Source organism: Pyxicephalus adspersus, chromosome 7, assembly GCF_032062135.1.
Source record: "Pyxicephalus adspersus chromosome 7, UCB_Pads_2.0, whole genome shotgun sequence".
Taxonomy (NCBI): Eukaryota; Metazoa; Chordata; class Amphibia; order Anura; family Pyxicephalidae; genus Pyxicephalus; species Pyxicephalus adspersus.
In genome coordinates this window covers 59742750-59768612 of record NC_092864.1, presented here as the reverse complement: position 1 = coordinate 59768612, position 25863 = coordinate 59742750, and the positions used below count along the sequence as shown (strand labels likewise).

Below are 25863 nucleotides of genomic sequence, written 5' to 3'. Positions count from 1 at the left end.
CTTCTGCCAATATAAGGTTCATTGACCACCACACTGGTAGGTATCCAACTGCCATTATTGTGCCACTTTTCAAAGATCTCCTTAACCACAACCCTCTCTCCCCAGCAATTTGATGACAAAATACGTTCTGGGTCTTTAACTAAGCAAACTAAAAACTGCATCTCAAAATAAACTGCATCTCAAAAAGCTATGTACACACATCCTACCAAGTAAAAATATTTCCGGCTATCATTTCTAATGGTAAGAAGTTCCCCAGAAAATACTTATTAGACCTGCATGAAGCCTAGTTGTTCATGAAAAAGGGTTTAGTGAACATGCAGCTCTTCCTCCATGCAAGATCTCAGAACATTAATGGCAAAATATTGATTTATTTATAAAACCATTGTTTTCAAATACAAACACATAATTGAAGGATACAAAGCCCTCTTTATAGGTGACTACTTATTTTAATAATTGCTCTAATTTATTATTAGTGCATACATATCACCATTCTAGTTGTTTATCTTGACATATTTTGTTTGAATTCAAACACTGCAATGATAAGCTAAGTTTAAAGCTGATGACATATGGAATTCAGAATTCATACTAGTGATCCACACCTGTGGATTCCTGATAGCTATAGTAGATCATACCCACTGGTCATCAAACTTTTCACCCCTTTGTAACTAAGCCAAGATAACTGGGCCTACTTGTAACTTGCACCAGTGTTTGTATTGCCCTTCATAAAGTTGGGCCCAAAGATCAAGCAGCACAGAATATCATAACAGCAGTGGATATCACTGGAAGGCGGTTCGCAGCGCTCATAGGTTGGAAGCCCCAGGCACCAATTTGACAATTTTGTGGGGGCTTTTTAATGGAAAGAACAGTTCTAAAAAAGAGATATAGTCACCATGCTCACAATTGCCGACAAACAATCCACATTAATTCTTTATATGAAGCCTATTTTGTGTGTCCTGGTAGCCTAATTTAACAACATGTTTATTGAGATATTGTAGTTTTGATCCAATAGGATTCTTTGAAAACCACCTGGTATAGGCAGAGATTATTCTTTTAAATAGAATTATTTCTGTTGAGGACATTGCCACAAAACACTTTGTCCTTGTGAGAGTGAGTAGGATAATCTGCCAGTGTTAGAAAAAAGGAAGAAGCTATTGCATATGTTGTCCACTGCAGCCAAAGAGCATTATTTTCTTCTAGACCTGCACTATAAAAGTGACACGTGGATTTAAAATAAATAGTACAGAAACACTATTCAATGTTCACCTTATCTCACCCAATTTCCCCACTCCATTTTTTCTCTCTCTTTCATATTTCAGTCTACATTTGTTGAGACACAAACTAGGCTCACAATGGGAAGGTTGTTGGAAACCTATTCTGCTTTGAGCCATATATGGTAGATGTTAATATATAAAATTACTGGTAAATAGTGGAGAAATATAGCGTAACTAAGGACATATTAAATGTCCCTATGGAAACAAGTACCTCTACAAATGATCAAGAAAACATAAGCAATTATACATACTAGAACCACAATTTAACATATGTTGGCACTTAAATTCTGTAAAAACCAAGACTAATAAAAAGATGGCATAGGGTTTCTTTCAAAATGCTAGTTACAATAGTGTATTTGAATGATACAAAGTGATGAAACAAAGTGATGCAAATGATGAAACAAAGTGAACATACATTTTTATGCATTTACACAATTTAAAACCAAATAAAAAATAAAATTCACATTTTAAAACCAAATAGACAGACATAAGAACATTTCAATTATAATACGCAGAGTTTACATAGCTTATTTCAAATAGGTGTATTCCAGCTGCACTTTGTAAAACAAGGACACAGTAACAGCTGTATTGTTGAATGCCTTGAAACAGATATTAGTACAAAAAATAGGAAAAGTAAAAAAAATATATAAAAATATCTTACTATGTAGACAATGTTGGTGAACACCTTACATGCAAAGAACAGAAATTCTGCATGTCTGGAAAAGCACAGAACACAATTGTGTGATTGTGTATAGGTAACCTACAGCAGCTTTTCTCAACCTTTTTAACATGGGGGAATGAATTAAATAACTTTCAGGTCTTTAGAGAACCCCCTGCTATAATTACTATATCAACAACTCACAGAATATTAGCATGGTAATCAGTAGGAAGAATACCTCTTATATTGCTGGACAGTGGAATGAATACCTCGCTTACAGATAGCCTAAAAGAGGGGTCGGCAAACTTTTTGGACTACTAGGCCATTTCAGGAGGTCAAGAAGGCACACTAGGCCAGAAGAAACAAGGTGTCCAAGGAAAGGTTTTCTATTTAAAAATACAGTACGATCAATGGGAAACATGATGCTGCATGTTCTTAGAGACAGATACAATATCAGAGTCTAATGATGAGTTCAGCAACAGAATGTCATTAAGGTGAATATCAGTGAGCTGAGAGCGCAGCTTGTTCTTACAAAACTTCATCTTGAAAAACAGCTGCTCGCACGAATAAGTGCTGCTAAACATTGCGATCACACGCTAAGCACGTGCTAACAACATTGGAAACTCCGCATGTGGCAGCTGAGGGTAGAAGTCAATGAAAGTCTCTGTACTTGTGCACGTGCTTGGCATCGAAATGCCCCTTGAGATTCGACAGCTTGAAAGTGCTGTTGCTGTCATTGCACACTAAACACACGGCTTTGTTGCCGCGTTGGATGAAGAATAATTCATCAGTCCATTTGGGGTTGAAATCACGACGTTTGAGGTCAACCTTCCGGAGACTGGTAGCTGCGTGTTGTTTCTGCTTTTTAGGCATAGTAATTGGGGTTACTGTGTGGAAACCCGATAATACCGCAATAACACGACAATTCAATTAGGCCGCATCCAACAATAAAATTCTAGGGGGGGTGTTAGGCTGCACTGGAATACTGGCTAGGCCTTATCGGACCTAAAGGCCGGAGTTTGCCTACCTCTGGCCTAAAGGATCATTGGAGTCTCTTTGATCTGAAAGGCATAAGTTGCTCATTACTCAAGGAACGAGAAGCAACTTCTAGATGAACCCTGGTTGACCTAAAGACTTGCATTTGCCTGTTTTAAAGTTATTGATCAGATCTTCCCCTTTAAAACCCCATCAGGAATATGCAGTTCAGTTAATTAATGAAGGGCATAGAGGACCTAAGCTATCTAGAAAGATTAAATGCACCTAATTTTTTCTGCCTTAGGCGATTAAGTGAGACCATTATTTTGTATAAATACTTAAGCAGTTTATATAGCAAACAATAATACTTCAGGGTCACAAAAGAAAGAAAGAAAGTTGTTGAATTTTTACATATAGAAATGGTTCTTTATTATAACAACTTGCCAAAGCATTTGTAATATTGTTCGACAAATTTTGAGACATGTTCCACTTTGCCCGATAGTCCTTCCAAGATAAGACTTTTCTCTACAGTATTTAAGCAATAAAGGTGTAACAGCTCTCCTGTGATTGAGAAGAAGCTGTTTGCCTACATGCTCTTCATTAAAGTAAATTTATGCAACAGAGCTGTGCAGAAGATGCCATCAAGATCGATTCTGGTGTGTACAACCTAAATGATTATTTTTAATATAACCATATTTCCCCATGAATAGAAGTCAACCTTCAATGGTCCAGGGGATGTGATGTCCTTACCAAACTTATACATTAAAAGTGGGAAATCACAGCCTCTAACTGTATTTTCTCCTATAGGATTAATACAATTTCTCTTGGTAATAAACAAGGAGCAGTCTCCAGACCATGATGGACCGGTGCAGGAATGCAGAGGAGGAAGACAGCTGGAGACCAGAAGACCGAAGAGTAGACACCATGTTGATTTACATTTTACAGTTTTGTGCAGTGTACTCCTCGGAGGAGCCAGTCCCAAGTGCAGGCAGTCGGTAAACAGGTTGCTAAATTTTGATCACCTCAATTTAATACACACTATGTTTTAGAGCAAAGGTTCCCTTATGGATAGTGTTTATTTTTGAGTTGGCCCTTGCTATGTAGAACATCTAGAACATCTTGACACACCTGATATCTTCTCATTGTGCCTGCTTTTATCTGATCCAGGTAAGATTGTTGTAATGTACTTCCACCAAATATTAAAGGCCGCTTGTATTCTGTCAATAAATCATATTCATGGGAAAACAATAATATCATTGGTAGCCTTGAGCATATGTGGTCAGTTATATACTGCCAACAAATCAAATTGGAGAGACATTATTACAGCACTATTACCCCTTGTCCATTTTGTTGTGCATAAGTACTTTGGTAAAGGATGGGCAAACTTATTTACAGAAAATTTACAGAGAAATTAATTTCAGTAGACAGTGTGCATACACTTCCACTTTGTAATGCACAAAACATTTATACATCCTGATAAAGTGTGCTCGAATGCAAACTGCACAGATATTCTGGTATATTTTTTTACTCTCCTTATTGCTGTCAATTCCCACTTTATGACAGCTGTTACTGTTTAAAGAATAACTTCCTGTAGTGCATGATATAGGACATTTTGTCTCAATACATTGAAAAGCAATCTAAATGATAGACATAATAATATAATATCTCTAGGTTTGCTGGATACCTAGGTTCACCTATGACAGTCTATCTTCTCCATTCATTGAGAGCTTTGATAAATCAGGCCCACTATGTCTTTATTTTACATTTAAAAGAGGGTTACTGGGTGTAAAAGGGAATGGGGTGAGGGAAGGAATCCAAAGGCATACATGAAGAAACAAATATCTAAACAACAAGCACCAAAAAGAAGAGGGTACATAACCAGTAGTAGCAAAAACTAGAGTATAATTTCCAATGGGGAGGTCAGGCTGGGCCTGCAAAAAAGGGAAGGAACCGGAAAAGGAAGGGAGAGGAACATCCAAGGCATAAAGGGGAGTCTAAAATATACAGGGTGTATATAGATGATAAAAAAGACAATGGAACTAACAGGTAGTACGAAGTTGGTAATAAATAGTGATGAGCGAGCGAGTTTTTAAAACTTGATCTCACAGCGAATTCGGCCATTCGCGCTTACCGAAATTGTAAGCGAGAATGGCAGGGTAAAATTCGCCAACCGAGCTTAAATGAAAAAAAAAAAAGATTGCGAGCTGTGCTGATCAATGAATGCAGCGCTGGCTCCATTCATTGATGAGCTCAGTGTGCGATCCCCTGGCACGAGAGGTTAAATGGGGACATGTCCCCCCATTCAAAACCTCTAGTGCTCTCTGATTGACTGAGGAAAGCTTTCCTCAGCCAATCAAGGAAAACTAGAGGTTTTGAATGGGGAGACTTGTCCCCATTTAACCTCTAGTGCTGGGGATCGCAAACAGGATTCTCAGGGCTGCAAGAATGATTGCAGCCATGAGAATCCACTGCGATCCCGGGGCACTGGAGGATAATTAACCTCTAGTGCCCGGGGATCGCAGAGGAAATGCAGAAGAACACTGAGCATTCTCAGTGGCATTCTCGCTCATCCCTAGTAATAGATAAATACCAATCAAGTAACCATTCTGCTCCAGTAAATTATTAACACTATAATTCATCCAAGTCTGAAATGTACACACTAGTTAATTAATCAGGGCAGAGACATTACAGTGATTTATCCTTAATTAAACAGCTTTGTTAGAGGATTCAATCACTCAAACCACAGCCTGAAAGCTAATCCATAATTTTGTTGGAATTCATTGTAATAAATGTCTTGTAATACATGTTTTTATGTGGAGGAAAACATTATAAATAGTAAAGAAAAATCCCTGAAAAAACAAAACATCAAAATATCAAATTATCATTTCCATTTAGGTATACTATCTTTTCAGCACAGTATTCTACTTCTCCATCCAGTGTAGCTATTGGGCCCAGCCTTCTGTTTACAAAGGAGGGGGTTTGATAAATGTTATTATCTGTAATACTTAATCATATAGCATAAGTAATTCAAAAGCCAAGATCTTTTTGGATAATGTAGAAAATGGTGAACCTTTATACTGTCAGTGTTATTGAATAGAATCTCCTTCGTCCTCTGCCCCAGAGACACACCAGAAAGTAAAACATTATTTAGAATAATAGGAGTCCTTCTATTTTACAAATGGTACCAGAACAGATTTCTCCATTGGAAACTAATTAGCTCCCATTGAAAATTCTAGCATTTTGGGTTTTTAATTCATATTCTATACCAGCAATAATAGCAGATCCTATGGACAGGGTGAATCTCCCTAGCAGGAGCAGCTATGAAGATCTGGCATGGTTTTGAGCATATTACTTTAAAATCTTTCAAAAACTAAATAATAGGATTTGGTTTTGAATAAACTTTAAGCTCAGAAGTTGGGAAATGTATCAGTGGTAAGGTAATATGAAGTACTCCACTACAGCACAGAAACACCTACAATGAGATGTAGATGCTCAGTTATTGCTGAGAACTAAACTGCTGCTGTCCTGGCAATTGGTTGGTTGAAGGTTCCAAAGTTGCACACTACATTATATTCAGAGTTAATTATAAATAAATGCAGAAGCATAGTAAAAAGATAGATGTGTGTGTCTAATACATTAAATAATAATAGGTATATGTATCAATAATAATATTATACAAAATCATTGTGCTGCATATTTATAAAGCAATAAATATGACATTCACCAAATCTTAACTAAAGGTAATCTTTCCTGCTGACTATGTTTTAATTTACAGGTTAATATTAACATCATGTTTGGTAAATGCCACATGTACTGCTTTATAAACATACCTTACATAAATATAGATAATTCCATTAGAAAAAAAAGTGCATTTTACTTAGTTCACACCAGTAGATGTCACACTGTCATCATGTAAAGTGTGTAACAAACTCTTGCCATATTAGTGTTTGTTACACTTAATGTGGGGACACTGTGCCATGTACTAGTGTCCAACAACCAAGCACAAATATAATTTAAGAGCATGCAACCCTTCATAACAAACTCAAAAGTATAAAAACAACCGCCTTGGTATTTCCAAGTGTGGCTTGGGAGGGAATTTTACATACCAAAAGCGGTAACCCCGAGCCACAGTGGGGGTAGGAAAAAAAAGTCCTACCTGCTCCTCTTGATTCAGCAGCATCCTCAGCGATCCCAAGCCGGCTTCTGCATCACATCCCTGGTGTGATCGATGTGATGGGGAGGCGTGGCTTGGCGGGAAATTTAAAAGCAGATTACATTGTACTCTGCTTTTAAAACATTGATCACAGTGATAAAGTAATAAAAAATAAATCCAAATATTAAATAATGAATTCAAAAGTTTGTTTTGTTATTGTACCTTTGTTTGGACAAATCTTTTTTAAAAAATAATTTTTAATAAAGTTTATTTTAATGATAATTTTATGTATAAAATTCTTTATAATTATTTATTATATTATAATTTATGATTTGTGTTTCAAACTTTATCATACCCCGGAGTTATTCCCAAGAATTACAGGCCTGAAATATTAAACAACAAATTTCGATGCAAAACAATGTATCGCTTTTGACATAAAAATACGGACATAATTAGAACGTCGGGGGTAAAAGGGGAAAAATATATACAAACTTAACCCATGTGATTTGCTTTTTACTTAACATTTAAAAACTTTGGATGAATTTTGTCATGTTACAGTAAAATTTTATTGACCATTTTTTTGACAACTGTTTTAAATGTTAGCAGTGATAGCTGCATTTTGATTCAGGTCGATACAGGTTTCCTGTATTCCTAAGTAAAGCTAAAAAAAAGCATTGGTTTATATGGTACATACATTTTTTAAATGCTTGGCCCAGCCATTTAAATTGTGCATGGTTACTATTCCCGAATAAGGAATTATCTAGCTATACATCCCTATTGAAAATAGGCATTACAATTATTAATATGATATATCAAAAAACATTTTCTAAGATTTCTCTATATCTTGGTATGGAAAAACAAACTTTTGTTGAAGCATGTAAGTATTATGCCAGCAGTAAACCAAACATAAACTTGTTTTATATCTGCATATTTTACTGTCATATTGCTGCCGTATGGTTTATGATGATCCTTGATGTCTCAGTAAACTAGTATTTCATATGCTGACATTACCCTTTACTATGATAAATTGAAGAATTTGTTTGCTTCATGGAGTTCACCATTATTGATTTGTACTTTATTAAATAATTCAGAAAACTTTTTTTTTTCATTTCAGCTAATATTTTTAATTGATATTGGATGTTTTTTAGTTGCTGTAAATGTAAATTATTAAATTAATGAAACCCAGTAATGCATTTTTATTTTGCAAAATTAGATAATTCTTGGGTAAAATAAATGTTAGGGTTTTTTTAGCTATTCATTCATTATCAAGGTGTAGAATTGTCCCCTTTAGAATAACATTTATGATGACAGATTGCAGACTATGCCCCTGATTCATCAATGAAATCCGCGCTCGCTGGAAGCGCGAACGTACGCGCGGCCATCGATCGCGGATTACCGCGGTCCGGACTCGAGTATGCGCGTACACTCGCCTCACTACCAGCCGGATTCCAGCCTTCACAATAGGGAGCGCGTAATGCAAGATCGCCAGTAAAAAGCTGTCGGATAAGCGCGGCTCCGTGCGCGAGCTTTTTCAGTTGCTGAATAGCGCGACCGCGTACGATCCCGGATCGCTAATACGAATGCGCGAGCGATAATCCGATTTTGCTTGATGAATCAGGGGCTATGTCTGTTGCTTTCTGCACTGGGATGAAGAAAGAAAGATAGAAATCGAGCAATTTTTTTCACCCATTTTCATATGTACTCAGTACTTCTGCTTAACAGAACAAGAAGATGGCAGCAAGTTTTTGTAGTGTTTACAGGGTTTTGTACCAATCCCACTAGGCAGCAGGAAGGAGCTGATAATGTCACCAATGCGTGAAGATATGGAGAAGAAACAGAACTGCAAGTAATTTTCGGAGAGTAAATAAGCCCCTGTGATAAAGGGTTAAATGTATGTCTCAATTAATATATATTGCCTTAATAAAATAGGCCTGGGTATATCTATGGCTAAAAAAGTCCACCTTAAAATAATCAACTTAACAAGTGCATATCACACAGCAAATGTAGAACGCAGTATTGATTCCACTTTTCATTTTTAGCATGTCAAGCAAAACATATGTAGTAAAATAAGAGCTGAATAATTGACCTCTACCCTCTACTCTCATAGAACTGTGTTTTATGGCTGTTTGCAAGCCATACAAGCCAAGCCACCAAGCAAGGCATGCTGATGTGGTAATGTTTGATGCAAAACCTGATTATAACACAACATAAACTCAAAATGATCTCATTATCTAAACATCCAATTCCAGGTTTTCAATTAAGCCCTTTTAAAAGATTTTGACTTGTTACACTTTGGTCCCCCCTTATAGTATCTTTCCAGAAAATACCATAAATACTCAAGAATAAGTAATTTATTTTACCTCAAAAAGAAAAGGAAAAGAATCTTGGTTTATGCTTGGGTCACAGCAGTAGATGGCGATGTGTATGATACCTAATTTCCTTGTTGTTCAACTTTTTTCAACCCGACAATGGCCATGATTTATTAAAGTGCTCCAAGACTGGAGTGAACCTGGGTTATCTAGTGCATCTGGAATGGATCTGGTCCAGGATTGAAAATATTTGCTAACAAATAGCAAATATATTTCAGATTTGCTGGATCACCCAGGTTCACTGATCTGAGCTGTGATAAATCAGGCCCAGTGTAATTATTCTCAAGTCATACGAGTAGAGGGAACTGTGCTCTCATGCAAAGTGTGCAACAAATTCTGTTGAAGACATTAGTTTGTGGCTCACTAACCATGCACAAAGCATAACTTAGGACAGGGTTGTCAAACTCAAATACACAGTGTGCCAAAATTAAAAACTTAGACAAAGTTGTGGGCCAAACTTGAAACTGAAAAAGCATTGCTACTACAATTCCCTGCGTCAAGAAAACAGTCCAATGCGGGGCAACATATAGGCAGGGAGGATGCTGGTCTATAGACCCGAGTGATGCTGAGAATTGTAGTAGCGGCGCTATTTCAGGGCAGCGGAGGGTCATCTGAAATTCATGTTTAGGATTCCTTTGGGGGCCAAAAAAAAAAAAACATTGCGGGCCATTGCGTGACCCTTTGTAACCAACTCAAAAATACAAAATTCTTTAACCTGTAAAATAGAGAAAAAAGGACTTACAGACAGAGCCCATGTGATTTTAGTTTTTCCTTTTAGGTGCAACAGCACAGATGCATTTATTCACATTAATTTTCTTGGAGTTTCTATTAAATAATGTTTTAAATGGTAACAGTAGCAGTGACATTTTGTGCCCTAGGTTTAAAATCCACTTAAAACATTTTCCTGAATTTTCATGTAAAAATAGGTAATCTGTTTTATATTTGGTTCAGATTATATCCAAGCATATATGGTACTTTTTTTTTTTAAATAATAGTAAACTGAAATTAATCAGATACTTTACCTTCTTCTTGCAGCTGGCCCGTGATGTTGATTTCACACTGTACTTTAGCTTTCAAAAGAATGTAAATCTGTTCCTCAGCAGTAACTGTGTCACCAGAATAAATCTAAGAAAAGAAAATTCACATACAAAATGTTATTTTTTAGTTTTGTTTCAATGAAAATTAAGCTGCTAATTCAGTTTAAAGATTTAGTAATTGAAATTCATCAGAGTTCATCAGAGCTGTGGCAGTACTATAGCAGTAACAGGCAGTATATCTACAACTGGGCATTGATACTGTATGGTGGTTGCTAAGGTTATGTTAACAAGGGCGATCTGGAGATCTGTTGAGTGCAATTTTGTTATACATTTAGAGACTTGTACCGATTTCTGTCTGTTTAGGACCAGTTACGTTTCCATTTGTAGACAAATACATGTGCGTGTTCCTGGGAAACCCCTTTTAACAGGGCCAACGATAGCCGTCTGGATCACAGTGGGAATAATAGGATCACCTCTTGGAGGTCCCTCAGCTAAGAAATTATGCCATGTTTATTAAACCATAACCAGAAATAGCATGAAGCCATACATCAGCATTTTAAGATATTAATGAATAATTGAGATATTTTTATCCTGTAGGGCAAAATGGTGTCACTGTGCCTGCAGGGCCTACAGTATATGAACATTTGTTCTAGAACACAGCCAGTTATGTGAGCAGATGTCACAACTGAATTGTTTTCTATATATATGCTACATTTAGTATTTTTGTTGCCATTTTAGGATTATTATTAGACAAATTATCTAATATTCTAATAAATAGTGAAGGTCAGCTTTTTATTCATTTAGATGATATAATCTATATAACCATATAAAAAAAGTAATAGAAAAAGCCCTTCTTCTCTAGTTGTTCTATTCATATTGATTATTGTTGGGCTTGGCAACTGGTACAATGGATAGAGAATATTGAGTTGCTTTTCCACTATTGACATATACTCATTTATGATTATGTGCTTGTTGCTCTATACTAACTGCAAATGTAAGGATCGTGTTTTCCTTTAATAGGATCCATTGCTAAATATTAATTTAACACAAAGCTAAAAATGGATGCCACTGATATGACTTGCTGCCCCTAATGCCATGGCACTACAGACTGCAAGTGGTGTGTATGTAGCGTCATTGTTTTAGATTCTTTCCTCATTGTCATTCAGCCAATGTATCTGTCTATAATTTGCAACCCCTATTTAATGTACAGTGCTTCATATTTTGTTAGCACTTCATAAATCCTGTTTTTTATTATTATTATTATTATTATTATTATTAATAATAATAATAATAGTAATAATAATAAAAAAAAATAAGCACATATTCTCCTAAACAGTTTCTGGATATTTTACTTTGTGCTGAAAATAGACACTGATTTTTACTTTAGAAAGGAGTAGAATTTATTGGTTTAACTAAATGCTTGGCTTGCATTTTCCTTAATTCTGACATTTAGAAAACATACAGATTAAACAAAGCTAAACATTTGTTTTCAATACACACCTAAATACAAGACAGCAACTTAACATCTAGCAATTACCAAGAACTGACAAAGTTAGCTTGTTTTGTGATTTAATACTTCCGTTTCCAATTTTCAGTAGCAGTTCATTGTATTGCTTAATTCATAGTCCAGTGCTTCAAGAAATAGAAAACTAAGTACCCTAAGAGAACACAGCTCGCTGCTGGGTGAATGCTTTATATATTTGTATAAATGCCTAAAGCAAAGCAAGAAACTGGGGTAAGCAAAGCATATCAAATATTCACATACAGACAGCAGTGATAATCTTGACAATATAAATTGTTGTTTTGCCAAGAGGACTTCACTTCAGTAGATGTATCAGATTACTAGAACACTTTGTATCATAAGATACAAATTTACTGTATCTTAGTAGCTAATAGAGTCTTCTGGGTACCTTATAACAGATATGTTTATTTTATTGTGCAGTTTATTTGGAGGCAGTAATGAAACTGTATTCAGTAATTAAAGTGTATTTTAGCCACAATCAAAATATAATATATTGCAGCTTACTATACTTTTATGGTTATATTATATTCACACTGGCCAGGAGGTTGTGCTGCAGATGCGGCTTCCTCGTGCCAATGAACTGATGCCCTGCAGAAGATGCTACTTATAGCTTCTCTCCATTGGAGCCCAATAGAGCAGTGGTCGCCAACCTTTTCAGACCCAAGGACCACTAAATTTACGGGCTCTGGACCGCGCATGTGTGGGGAGCCAGGTGTCACTCAAAGGGGAAGAAACTTCCCCAATAGTGACATCATGATGCCAGGACCCACCCACACTACCATCGCAGATCTGAGCCAGAGACACAAGGCACTCATTTTCCTGAGCCTACGATTTGTACCAGGGACATGGTCCGCAGCTCTGGCCAGTGCACCCTCCCAGTGAGGTCCTTCTCCTGACCCTGCTCGGGGGCGCAGCGGACAGCGCCGAGGACCACCAAAATTTTCATGGTGACCGCTGCCATAGAGAATGTATAGGGGCAGCAGTAAGCAATACCAGTACCACTGCCGCCAGCTGTTAAATGTTTAAAAGTTTGCTCTTCAAGAACCAGAGATATGGTGACAGAGTGACTGCCAAGGTACTTTTCTGTACTTCACGAAAATGTACTAAGCCTGGAAAATAGAAAAATAATGTGGCCCCTAAGGGTGGATAAGCTATATGTATAAAAAATTTGTATTTAAAGTTTTTTACGCTTGGACATACTTTAACTTGGACACACTTTACAATTCGATTGAATATTGTCCATTAGATATACCAACAACCATGAAGTGTTTAAGCTTGCTTTTCAATTTAAGATGTTAGCACTATCAGGTAAACGATCAATATCACGTTTACCAGAATAACCACTGTGCACCACTGAAAACCAATTACACTTTGGCATAAATCTCTTGGAATACTGCTTAGAATCACCAGGGCTTTTCCTGAGCCCCTTCCCCCACTTCTACACATGTATAATCAGCAAAAGATTGGACATTCCTAATGCAGGTTTGATAATGTCAATATTTTGATGAGTTATAGATCTAGAGTGCTCTAGTTTTTTTTATAGATTTTCACTAGAGTTGATGTTTTTAAATAATTTAATGTCTAATATATGTAAAAAAACATTCTAGCACTATACTGTATCACAGCTTGACATGGCCAGACACAATTGTTAATAAATCTAATGAGACCATACTGCAGAGTTAGTTGGTAAGGAAACAATATCACTTCATGACAACATTACAAGTCTAAATCTAAAATACCCCTATCCCTGAGAATGCCAAATTATCCCCCAGCAGAGAAATTGGAATAAACAACTGAGTGTTATCCTGGTTTTCAGACCCATAGAGTTATGTGGGTCTGATAACGCTATGGGCCTGATTTAATAAAGCTCTCCAAGGCTGGAGAAGATACAGTTGCATCAGTGAAGCTGGGTGATCCAGGAAACCTGGAATGGATTTCTTATATCATTTGCTATTTGTTAGCAAATATTTTTAATCCTGGACAAGATCTATTCCAGGTTTCCTGGATCACCCAGCTTCACTGATAAAAGGGGATCTTCCCCAGCCTTGGACAGCTTTATTAAATCAGGCCCATAGAGTTATTTTCATGTTAACTGAGACATACATATACTGAAAACTTTGATCTAGGAAAATAAACTTTACATATAATTGATCACAAAGGGTTAAAGTGAATGCCAGTATAGATCACTAATACATGCACATTTGCATATGGTTAGGGCCATGGAACACAGACAATAATTATATAATTATTCTGTCCACCAATTATTCTGTCCCTTTGGGGGTCCCAGTTGGCTGAGGAGGTTCAAAGGATCTAGTTCAGAGGCAAACTTTGCATCTCCCAATGTTCACCCCTAGATAGTAAGTGGAACTTCCTTATCAGAATTTTTATACATTTCAAAGAAAGACCAGGAGAATTGTATTTGAAGAACACCCAATTATAATTTAAGTTGCCCCCAAGATAATTGTAATAGAAAGGGTTAGTGAGGGCATATGAGTGTTTAGGGCAAAACTGTTTTGCAGTCAATTAAATGTACAGTGATTATTGGCTTAGATTGAGTGAAACAGAGTGCAGTGAGCCTTAATCTGGGAATCGATGACAAATTAATGACAAAATCAATAGTTTGCCATTGTTAAATTGTATGAGTATTTTGAAACAATCTATGCAAACAAATGTTATAAAGGGCTCAAAGAGTACAAAGTGAAATTAATTTAAAAATTTTGATTGTTTCACCTGGAAGGGAATCACTAGCCTGATCGAACATTCCAATATTAAATACAAACTGCATACATTGTAAATCTTTGAATTTATGTGAAAGCTGTAGTAGGGATTATTTAGTATTTCTTGTAATATTTTAACGGTGATAGTAGAAAGTAAAAGCAGAGTAGAGAAGTGCAGGACAAGCGACAACACAGAAAATGCAACATGATTTGAGGTTTCCTTTTGTCTGTTTGAAAGCATGGATTCACTTCTCTGAGTCACTTCACATTTCCACAGAAAGAAATATAATTCTGAAAAGGAGACTAGAACTCCACCCGGGGGGTGAATAAAAGACAATATGAAATTAATGTGCAGTGTTTTTAAACATTTTATATTTATCCAAAATAAATGAAATATGAAAATAGCTACTATTCATTTTATTAAAGGAAAATAGTATTTTTAGAAATTAAATAACTCAAAATGTACTCTCTACACCAATAGCGATCTCTATACAGGTAGTCCCCTAGTTTGTCTTGGTCATTAAAGAGTTGCAAGTCATGCAAATCTCCCCTCCCCTCAAGCCTCTATCCTGCACAGGAACGAGCAGGGAAGTCCTGTTCGTATCTAGGAGTTGTCTGTATGTTGGATGTCCTTAACTACCTGTATTAGGATGTGGCAGGATCCTAATTAAAAATGGATTTTAGCACACTTACAGAACAATCGCCAATGAGCACATGTTCCCAAGAATGTACAGAAATAGTAAAGTAATAGTTTTGTAAAAGAAAATAAAAGTACAAAATAGGTACATACAAACTTTGCAGATTTACTATTTAGCTAACTCATTCTAACATAGAACTTTTACTTAAAGCTAAAAAAAACTTACAAAGACATGCCATACAATTAGAGAATGTCTAGACCTCCTTGAAGTCATTCAATGCAAATATTATGGCAAGGCAAATGGATATTTCTATATTGCCACAAAGTGATTAGTTACTACAACAGCTTGCCTGCGAAACTGGCCTGATAATTGCCCTGCATCTAAGCTTTTTGCAGGCAGTACATCAGTGCTGCCATGCATAGTGGTTTTATGCAATGAAAAGCAATGGCATCACCTCCCTCATCTTCAGTGCATCTGAATTCACCAATGGCTGCCATGATCTATGGGATATCAGCACCCAAATACACATGCAGAAGAACCCTAAAACAATTTGTGAGTGAAGTCAAAATTAAGGGAGAGTAAAAAAAATTAGGGGCATGTGTGTTATCCCAGTGCAGATTCAAAGGCTTGATCTGGAAACCAAAGTTAGGTCCTGGACCAAATCCATTCCAGGTTTGCTGGATTACCCAGGTTCACCGATTATTCATTTTCAGGGAACCTTAATAAATCAGATCCAGTGTTGAGAGTAGTGTGACATTTCTTAAATATATCATGGAAGCCTAATGCCAACCTTGACTAAGGCAACCCTATCCTTCAGTCAGTGCAAAAAGTCAGTTGCGAGGAAGTTACAATAATTATTGATGACCTATTTATTTTACAGTGCTGTGTGTGGTAGGACTGTTTCCAGGGGATACCTTAGAATGCCAGGTCAATATCTGCTGGCAGGAAAATCATGGGCATTGCTAGAGTCAGGCACTCATCTCTTGGCTGGTGTCATAAGTTCCAAGGCTACCTATTATGATTACATCTCTAATAGATGGTCTGTGCATGCAATATATCCGATGCAGCAAACAAAATCTGTATATCATGTTGTGAATATGTACTCCTAACCAAAGTATTGATTGTCCCAGCAGCTCACCTATAGCGATACCTCCTCAGATTGCTACTTTTTCATCTGTGCCTACATTAGTTATAAGAAAACTGGTGGAAGTTGGAGTCTCTGCTGGCAGGGGAAGCAGAGTAAGTCAAGCTGATTGAGAGAACTCGATTTAAATACTTCAATGCCAATAAACTTTGAGGATGAATTGCTTTGGAGTATCTTCAAGAACTAAGGTAAGTAAAGGCTTATCCTAAAGCTGTTTATTGCTTGTTTTGTTGCAGCTGCATTTTAGGAAGAACTAATAAAAATGAAGAAATGTTCTCATTTTCACAAATAAATGTATCCTTTACAAAAAAACTATTGTTTTTGTCAACTCCAAGCTGTATTATGCATGTATTCATCTTCACCTTCCGGTTATTAAATTAATTGTATTCCTGTCTGTATTTCAATTGTTTTGGAAATTTATTTATTAGGTCTTAATTAAATTTGCCACCAGAGCCACACAAACACAGTATGTACTTGAACACACAGTACAGAAATGCAAATGGTTTAACTTTCTCAAGCCTATTGCTTTCTATGCGTATTTGTACCAATGTCATTTAGAACATCTGATGAACTCTTCTGTAAACATTCTCAAATAAATATAATAGTATGCAGCATTGGGGGGGGGGGGGGGGCTTCTAACATAAAATAAATATATTTTTCAAAATTCTTGCTTGTAGTATGGGGCAAACTGGGAAAGTTATCCAGGAAAGGTCCCACAAGGGAAGAAATAAGTACCCTCCACAACATATATAGAGGTTTAAAAATCAAACTAGACTGCACTAAATCCTTGTATCTGTAAAGCATGTAGCCTAGTACACAATATCAGATCTGTTGTTAGGGGATATATAAAAGGGCTGCCTCTTTTTACCCCCAATATGAGCCTACTATAGAGGCTATACAAACTCTCAGGCTTTGGATGGCCACTTTGTCCAACAGTGAGCCCGATTTATTAAACCTCTAAAATACTGGAGAAGATAAACTAGCACGTGAGAGCCTGAGTGATACAACAAACTTGGAATAGATCTGGTCCAGGTTTTAAAACTAGCAAACTAAAAGCAAACCATTCTGGGTTTGTTGGATCGCCCAGGTTTCCCCATGAAAGTCTATCCTCTATCCAGTCTTGGAGAGCTTTAATAAATCATACTCTGTGCATGTTCTTTTGTTAACAATTTGGACAAAAGTATTAGTGTGGTCTGACCTCATACAATGGACAACCAGCTGGCAGAAGAAGCATTTCAAATAAGAACACAAGCAGATAAAACCCTTCCTTCAGTTTTCCCTGTAACTATTCATCTGTAAACAAACAGCTTGAAAGTGTGTTGAAGAAACCGGATTTACGTCTGAGCAGATGTGAAAAATAAGCGGGTTTTAACCAGACAGGTGATAGAAGAAACCAGGAGGATGTAAATAACTCCCTATTTGGTGAAGGTAAGACTGGCCATATATCACTTTATCATAGTCTACACTTTTCTCTTGAAGATATTTGAGCAATTTCATCTAAATTAGCCTGATGGTACATAAATTACAGCTGCAGGTATTTCAAAGATGTTCCTTAAGTTGAGAACTGAAAAGACAACTGAAAACAGTAAAAAAAAAAAAAAAAAAGGTCTTGCCATTGCCTGTCACTGTGGTTCTCCTATATAATGGCCTGACATACATACATACCATAGGGCAATTTATATTTTATGTGATGATATAAATGTAAGACTGTAAATGCTCAGGCAGCTTAACCGCTGCTCCATAACATGGCTGAGATGTGTAAATATAACTTAGTTCTTGGAACGAATGACAAGGGGGATGGCTAAGTAATACCCTCATAGGAAGTTACAGTGACACACTTACTTAGAGTTTGTCTGGAGTTTCTGCTTTCTACTGTTGCCATTGGCCATATATTTAGGATTGCCTCCCATACCATTATTACTCCTGAATGAAGTGCAACAAGAAAATTATTTCCTCAGGCTACCACATTCGTTGCCATCTTTTTAATGTTTATATTTTTTTTATGACCTGCATATATTACTAGCTTCTGGGAACTGCATTGTTGATTGAAACATTAGAATAATAGCTTGGGGTAGTTACTTCTGCCCAGAAATAACAGCAAAGTGTACCTTTACTCTTCAATTATAGTAGACAGCTGTGTCTTTGAAAAAGATTTTTATTTCACTAAATATTTTTGCAAAGGAAATGTACATAAATCCACTAACGTTTCTTCAACAGCAAGAGAGTACTAATTTCATCATTTTAATTTACTAAATGCAAAAAAGAGCTGCCTATATTTTGTCTCAGGCACCACAGCAAAAATATTTTTATCAGTTTAATTAAATGCCGACACCTAATTAAAGCAGGAAATATGTATAAAAAACAAATTAGCACAGATGTGACTATATTTGTAGGAAAAGGATCCTTTTCATAATTTTTTACCAGTAGAGATGCAAATATATTAGGTGTGTATTTTATGTTTGTTGATAGTCTAATTCCTTAAATGTAAAATGCTTTAATAGAAATAACAATGACTGCTTTGTCTTCTTTTTTCAAAAATAAAAAAATGAAGACTGCTTTTGATTAAATAGTATTGTTTTCAAATATGCCTTAATTTGGTTTACTAACAGTGCACTGAATTACCACAATGTATGAATTGATTTGTAGCAGAACTTGATTCCCATTGAAGTTAATGACAGAGGTAAATTTGGCCAATACCAACATAGAGCATGGCTTGGCTAATTCAGCTGGCAGACCGTGTCTGTAAGGACCTGGTCAGTACCAGTATTTCCCAGACACCAGTCCCCCAATCGACGCCACAGTCTTCACCTTTAGTAAGCCTCCATTCAGCTTCAGAAATCTGGTTGCATCTCCCAGCTCTCGGTTACCCGCAAGGGATAGTGTCTGGAGAGACTGACCAGAATCCCACAGATAGAGTTACCAAAATTTGTATAGACTAGTCGAGAATTCAGACCCAGAGATAATACCAGATAATACCAGATAACCCGTACATCAGAAGAAGTACATGGGGGCACAAACAGAGTCAAGGTCACATCCAATAGGTTGGTCCAGGCAGCATTAGCTCGTAGGGTCAGAAACAGGCAAAGTGAGCAACAGTAAGTCAACCAAGAAACTCCAACACAGATTAGCTCAGCTTAATGCTACAACAGGCACTGGTGACTGGCAGGAAAGAGTCTGTAAAGCCCCAGCAGCCAATGGCAGTGCAGGACTGAGTCAGGAACTAATTTACTCTGAAATCCCCTTCAGCTGTGGACATCCTAACAATGGATACTGGGAATGCCATAAATCCATCAGGCTGCATGGCTAAAGGGAAGCAGTGGCGGCTGCTATTTCTCTATACTCTTTGCTGCTGCAAGTGACATTGCTGGGCAAAATAGGTAGTATGGGATACTGCAGTAGCACACAGCAAGGAATCGTTGGCCTAATAACTTAACAGTGACATCTGTAAATGTCTAAATAGAAGAACAAAGTACAGATTAGATAAAAAAGTGCCCTTCCAGCATATAGTTAGGGATAGTTAAGCTAACATAACCTAACCCTTACTTACCTTTTTCCCATTATAAAAGAGGAAATAAGCCTACCTGTACCCTTAAACATTTCTAATTTAAATTCTTATTTACCAGTAAAATTCAACAATATTTTTTATTTTTAAAAGAAATAATTTATTTATTTTATGCTTTTGATACTGGCAGTTGTCTTTTAAACAATTATCTAGTTATGGTGACTAGAGTGAAAAGTTAATGTATGGGAAAATGTTACAAAATAAAAATGAAAGTTGTTCTTTGCCAATGATTTTGTTTTTTTTAAAGAAGATATTTTTTTTCTGCTCCATGGACTATATGGATGTTGTTTAGATTCACTTTATGTAAGAAATATACTTGTTATTTTTTAGGACCATAATTGGTTATTTTTACTTACCTAATTTTTTACCTTAACTTATTTTGGTATTTGGTTGTTTGATGTATTACTGCTCCAAAAACTAATGCAGAACACTACTTGTTGTGTTCAAGTTTGTCTTGTAACAATGTATCCCAAATCACCATTGTATCCTTTGCAGCTTCACAGAACTAGTAACTATAGCAAACTATGTATATTACAAATCATCACCTTTATAATACCACTAGCTGATAACCCGGTGTTGCCCGGGTATTTATTTATTGCAATCCTATTTTATACAGGAAAAAGAATCAAATAAAGCTATAGTGATTTCCTTGTCTACAGTGTTGTTTCTTTTTTTGCACCCAGCCAATCGCCTTACGTTTTCTCGAGAATTTATTACAGGCCAGAAATTTGTAAAGAGTCCAAAAAAAAGTATGTAAAAACATTAGCAAACGGCACACTGTCACTGAGCAATACATACACACATACATTCATACATACATACATGCATGCCAATATACCTCTGACATATACCACAGCGATGTACAAAGATCAGCGGTGTACTCACATGAGTCTAAGTCATATATCTAGCAATTTTAGTTTAAATGTCTTGATGGGTTTCCGAGTGATGGTGGAACACAGCAAGTTTGGTTGAAATGTCTCCATGCTTTTCCTAGTGATGACACACACACATAAGCAAAAGGCACACTGTCACTGAGCAATACATACATACATACATACATACATCCAAATATAGCTCTGACATATAGCAGAGTGCTGTACAAAGATGACTGGTGCACTCACATGAGTCTCAGTCAAGTTTGGTTGGAATGTCTCCATGGGTTTTCGAGTGATGGTGGAACATACATACACACATACATACATACATACATACAATTATATATATATAGATTTCAGCTATTCTTCCTGGTACTTTAGTGTATGCATGTACACATAATAAATAATGTTACTGGAGTAAGTCCTGGAGCAACTCAAAACCCATAGTGTTGTCTTATTCAATTGAGGTCATGGTATATACCAGGGGTCAGCAACCTTTACTATCAAAAGAGCCATTTTGCCTCCTCTTCCACTAAAGAAAAATTCAAAGGAGGGGGATGTCATTGTACACACCCATTTGTACACGCCCCGTGGTAGATTTATTTCACTGGTAGATTTTTTTCATTAGAACACCGGATAGGGAATCCCCCTCCTCCGCAGTGTCTTGGGAGGAAGGGTCCCCCATCAGAGATCTCCCCGCGGCAGCTGAAGGGAGCCACAACAAGGAGGCTGAAGAGCCGCATCCGCAGGTTGCAGACCCCTGGTATATACAGAAGTAGTTATTCACAAAAAACTAGACTTGTTTTTGTAAGATTTGTAATAGCTTGCCCAAGCCATTTATTCAGCTGTTATGGCGTGACTAAGACAATCTACGAACCACCCTAAACAATAAAAACAAGTCTAGTTTAATGTGACTGACTATTAGATTGACACAGTACTGTCCTGTTTTATCTCTAGTGGGTAAACAAAGCAGCAGAAAATCGAAGGAAATGCGGGTAGGTATGTGCAGCGAGGAGTAAATTTGTTTCTGTAACAGTATACTGCAGGTACTTAAAATTAACATGTTCCTTTTGACATCTGACAACAAAGCAAATTACTTTTTAAGACTATATACACATCATGTCTGATTGTTTTCTTTTACTACCAGTTTATTTCTTTAGTAGTAATCAGGCAGAAAGAAATACAGGCAGCTAAGGTTCTCCTTTAACCGATCCCCTTTCCCCCTCCTCAACAGATGTACAATAAATATTATTGTATAACATTACTTGGATTACTGTATATTGTTTGTATAGATTTTCTTGTACACTGCTAAATGAATATTTTTAATTTCGCACAGCAATGTTCAAAGATTGAACATTGAAGGATTGAAGGAATTAAATGATAATATTTTGTTCAAAGTACAGGTATTCCTTGTTATACAATTTACCTGTTTACTAACATCTGCATTTATGACTGGCTCCTGCGAGAACAGTGAAAATCAGAGTCAACATCTGAAAAACTGTACAGTGAACAACCATGTGGCGTCTCCTCTTCTTCGTCTTCTGGGTTCCCTCTGTCTTCTTCCTCCTCATTCCTCCACAATGACTGACCGCCATTGCATGCTTGCAGCAATGCAGACCTGGTCTATCCTACGCTCCTTGCTTAACAACAAATGCACCTAAAAACCAGGTCTCAGGAACGGAACCTGGTCATTAGGCGAGGAGCATCTGTATATTATAAAAAATAATTATAAAATATAAACAATATAACAAAATATGTAAATGAAAAAACAATATTACAAAAGTAAGCATCTTAAAATGACCCTTCTGTTCACATTTTTTAAATGAATAGCATATTTTTATTTTCTACTTTACTGCAGTAACGTCTCGAAAACATCCTTTTCAAAAGCTTGCATTTTCCTTGATAAACATTCCAGTTATTAGCAAAAAATGAATTGTCAGGGAACAGCTTGTATCCAAAATGTCAACCTAATACCACAACTACCAAATATAGTCCTCCCAACCCAATACACATATACACACATCTTACCACCACCTTTAGGCTGAAAAGAGGTCAAAAAACACTGGATGACACTAATATTCACAATATTCTAATCACAGTAACATATAAATCTGTGTACATATAAATTTGAAGCACTTCCAAGAAAGTAATGGTCAAATGACAGCTTTATAGGTAGTTAAAAAATAATATGAGCAGTTTTTATAGCACACCAGATGTTTTATATGATAAAACGACTATAAAAATGGTATTGTTAATGGGTTGTGGTTTTTAGATAAATGTATTGGAGTAAAAAAAACAAAACAGAAAAAACAAACAGTTTACATTTGCAAGCTCTGTATGTTGCTTTTCGCATTAACTTTGCATTTTGGAGAAAGTGTGACTAAAGATGTGTTAAGCTAAGTTTAAGTTTAAATTTCCCAATAAATCAAATGGACCACTTCACACCAGCTTCCTTCCTCTTCTCTGCCACAAAGCATGGTTCAATTCACCTTTCTAAACTCTTAAAAACTCATACAAAAGTTGTATTGGTATTTATAAGAATATAAATGTAACATTAGTGTAGTCTTAGCATTAGAGAGGAAAAAGGACAAGGGAATTTATAACTGCAACGTGTAATGAGATTTATAAAAGGCCAGGGTCTGTTTTTTTCACATTGGATTTTAATCCTGGGGGTTAGAGCTGTAATATACTGTTCATGATAGTTTAGTAGAAACAACCATAGGAATGTTAATCAGTTCTGTTTAAAAAGTACAAATGTTTATTTTATGCAGTTTTCCTATTGCTTTCTCTGTGACTAGCCTTTTTTATTATTTCTATTTTCATTTTCTCATAAAGGCACTTTACAACAGTCCAGAGAATTGTTCCTGAAGGTGCAAACATCTGCATAAACTAATCAGTGAATATTTAAATTTTGTAATGAGTAAAAATCAGTAAATTTGCCCAATTAGGCATCTTGATTTATACTCTCTCTCTCTTAATCTATTTCTAATCAGTAAGCAGATTATGTACAATATGTAAATTTATGGTATATGTAAATTCAGTACTACAGTTTTTTAAAGACCTTAGTGTGAACCTTTTGCTATAGCTGAGACGCAGTACACCTAAAGCTAAATCTAAAGGTTGATTAATGCTTTTTTGTTTCTACAATGACAGAGCTTTTTATCAAATGAGCTGAGGTTGTGGGTTCTGTATCAATTTATAACATCTAACAACCATATGTGTGAGCTTAAATACTTTGTAGATACCAAAAATTGCTGTCAGTACATTACACAGGTGGTGCCCACTCTTGTAAAGTTACAAGAACCACATGAGATTTGTTGTGATCATAGAATTGTATTTTATTTAGGTAAGTCTTTAAAGTTTTCTATTCGTAGAAGTACAGTAAAGACACAAGATGAGTATTGAATAATCCCGCTGATTTAAAATAAATTAGGTGATGATAGCAGTGCCCAAGAGCTTTCCAATAGAATAAAACAGCCATGCTAAGAAATCTAAGGAGGGAACCAAGGGGCCAGGGAACCTAAGGAGCTAACTGGTTCTGTCAGAATTCCTTTAATTTTCTCCACCAAAAAAGTTAAGTATTAGTAAAGTCTGCATTGTGCTTAAATAACACTGCATATGTATGTGTTATCTCATTCTTTTTTTTAGAGAAATGTTACATATTATAGAATGAACTGATGTTATAGAGACTTGTTAAATTTTGTTGCAAATTGATAGCAGATATGTTTAGAACAATACTTTCCCCACCTCGCAGATTGTAAGCTCTTCAGGGCAGAGTCCTCTTCTCCTCCTGTGTCACTGTCTGTCATTTGTAACCCCTATTTAATGTACAGCACTGCCTAATATGTTGATGCTATATTAATACTGTTTTATAATAATAATAATAAATGTCAAAAGCTAATATAAGTTATTATAGATGAGTTGTAAAAGCTGAAACAAGTCAGTACTGTGGCTGTTTTCTTTTCTTTCCTCCCTCACAGGACGATGCTGTTTATTTAATTTATAAATTACATTTCTCAGTAGTAAGTGCATGCTGTTCTAAAGCTGACACACGTCCTACTGATCTGATTAATGTAGACCTAGTTAATGTGTAGTTTATATAAACAGGAATAGATTTGCAGTCTTGCACTTGGAAAACTAACATAAATTTGAAGTTGTTTTGTACATTTTTTTTGGTGCAATAGTGCAGTCTTCGGTAATAGGTACAAGAGTCAAATAGAAATTCCTTTAAAACTAAATATTGCATTTTTAGAATAATAGTAGTAAATGTTGATAATGAAAAGTAATAGAAAAATTCAAATGATAGGACATTTTAGGTACTCACTAATTTAAAAAAAAAAAGTATGTTTTACTCTTGTGATAGAAAGATCTTATTTTTGCAGGACATAATCTGTTTTGTTTGCTTATGCAATTAAATGCAGTTGGTTTTGGACCCTCTGTCCCGGTATTCCTTAAATTGTGTTGAGGTGTTCTCCTTGAGTATTTACTTCTTATGCATGTTAGAGTCAACTGTACAATAATCAATGTTTCCCCTAAGAAAACTATAATAGCGAAACGCATAAATATTACATTGATGGAAAATTCTGTTGCATAAGCATGTAGCACTTTTTTTGTTAAAAACCTCCATTGTTGACTCGGGAGTCTTGTTGTATAATGTGTTAAAAAAAAAAGGTTGTGTTTAGTGCTTCCCTAAAATTCCCATTATCTGGATATTTCCCTGTTGTACTTATCTGGAATGTGGCACCATCTGTAGGGTCTATTTTAATTGTTTGAAATGAAGAGTAGGCATGCCACAGATTGGTGATAAAGGATCACCGATATATGACGTTAGTAATTCTGCTACAGTATAAATGCATGTAAAAATAAATTATAATTTTAGCTACCTGTTACTTATGGTCTACAAAAACAATTGTTTTGTATATGCTACTTGTTACTTTTATAA

The 25863-nt window shown here is 36.0% G+C and overlaps 1 protein-coding gene across 1 annotated transcript in view; it reads right to left on the bottom strand.

The window, feature by feature from the left end:
• PTH2R (parathyroid hormone 2 receptor) overlaps positions 1 to 25863 on the bottom strand; it is a 115917-nt gene that overhangs the window by 65151 nt on the left and 24903 nt on the right. Inside the window, exon 2 of the mRNA XM_072416824.1 lies at positions 10449 to 10551. Within this exon, the coding sequence (XP_072272925.1) occupies positions 10449 to 10551 (103 nt within the window). The remainder of the gene's footprint in view (positions 1 to 10448; positions 10552 to 25863) is intronic.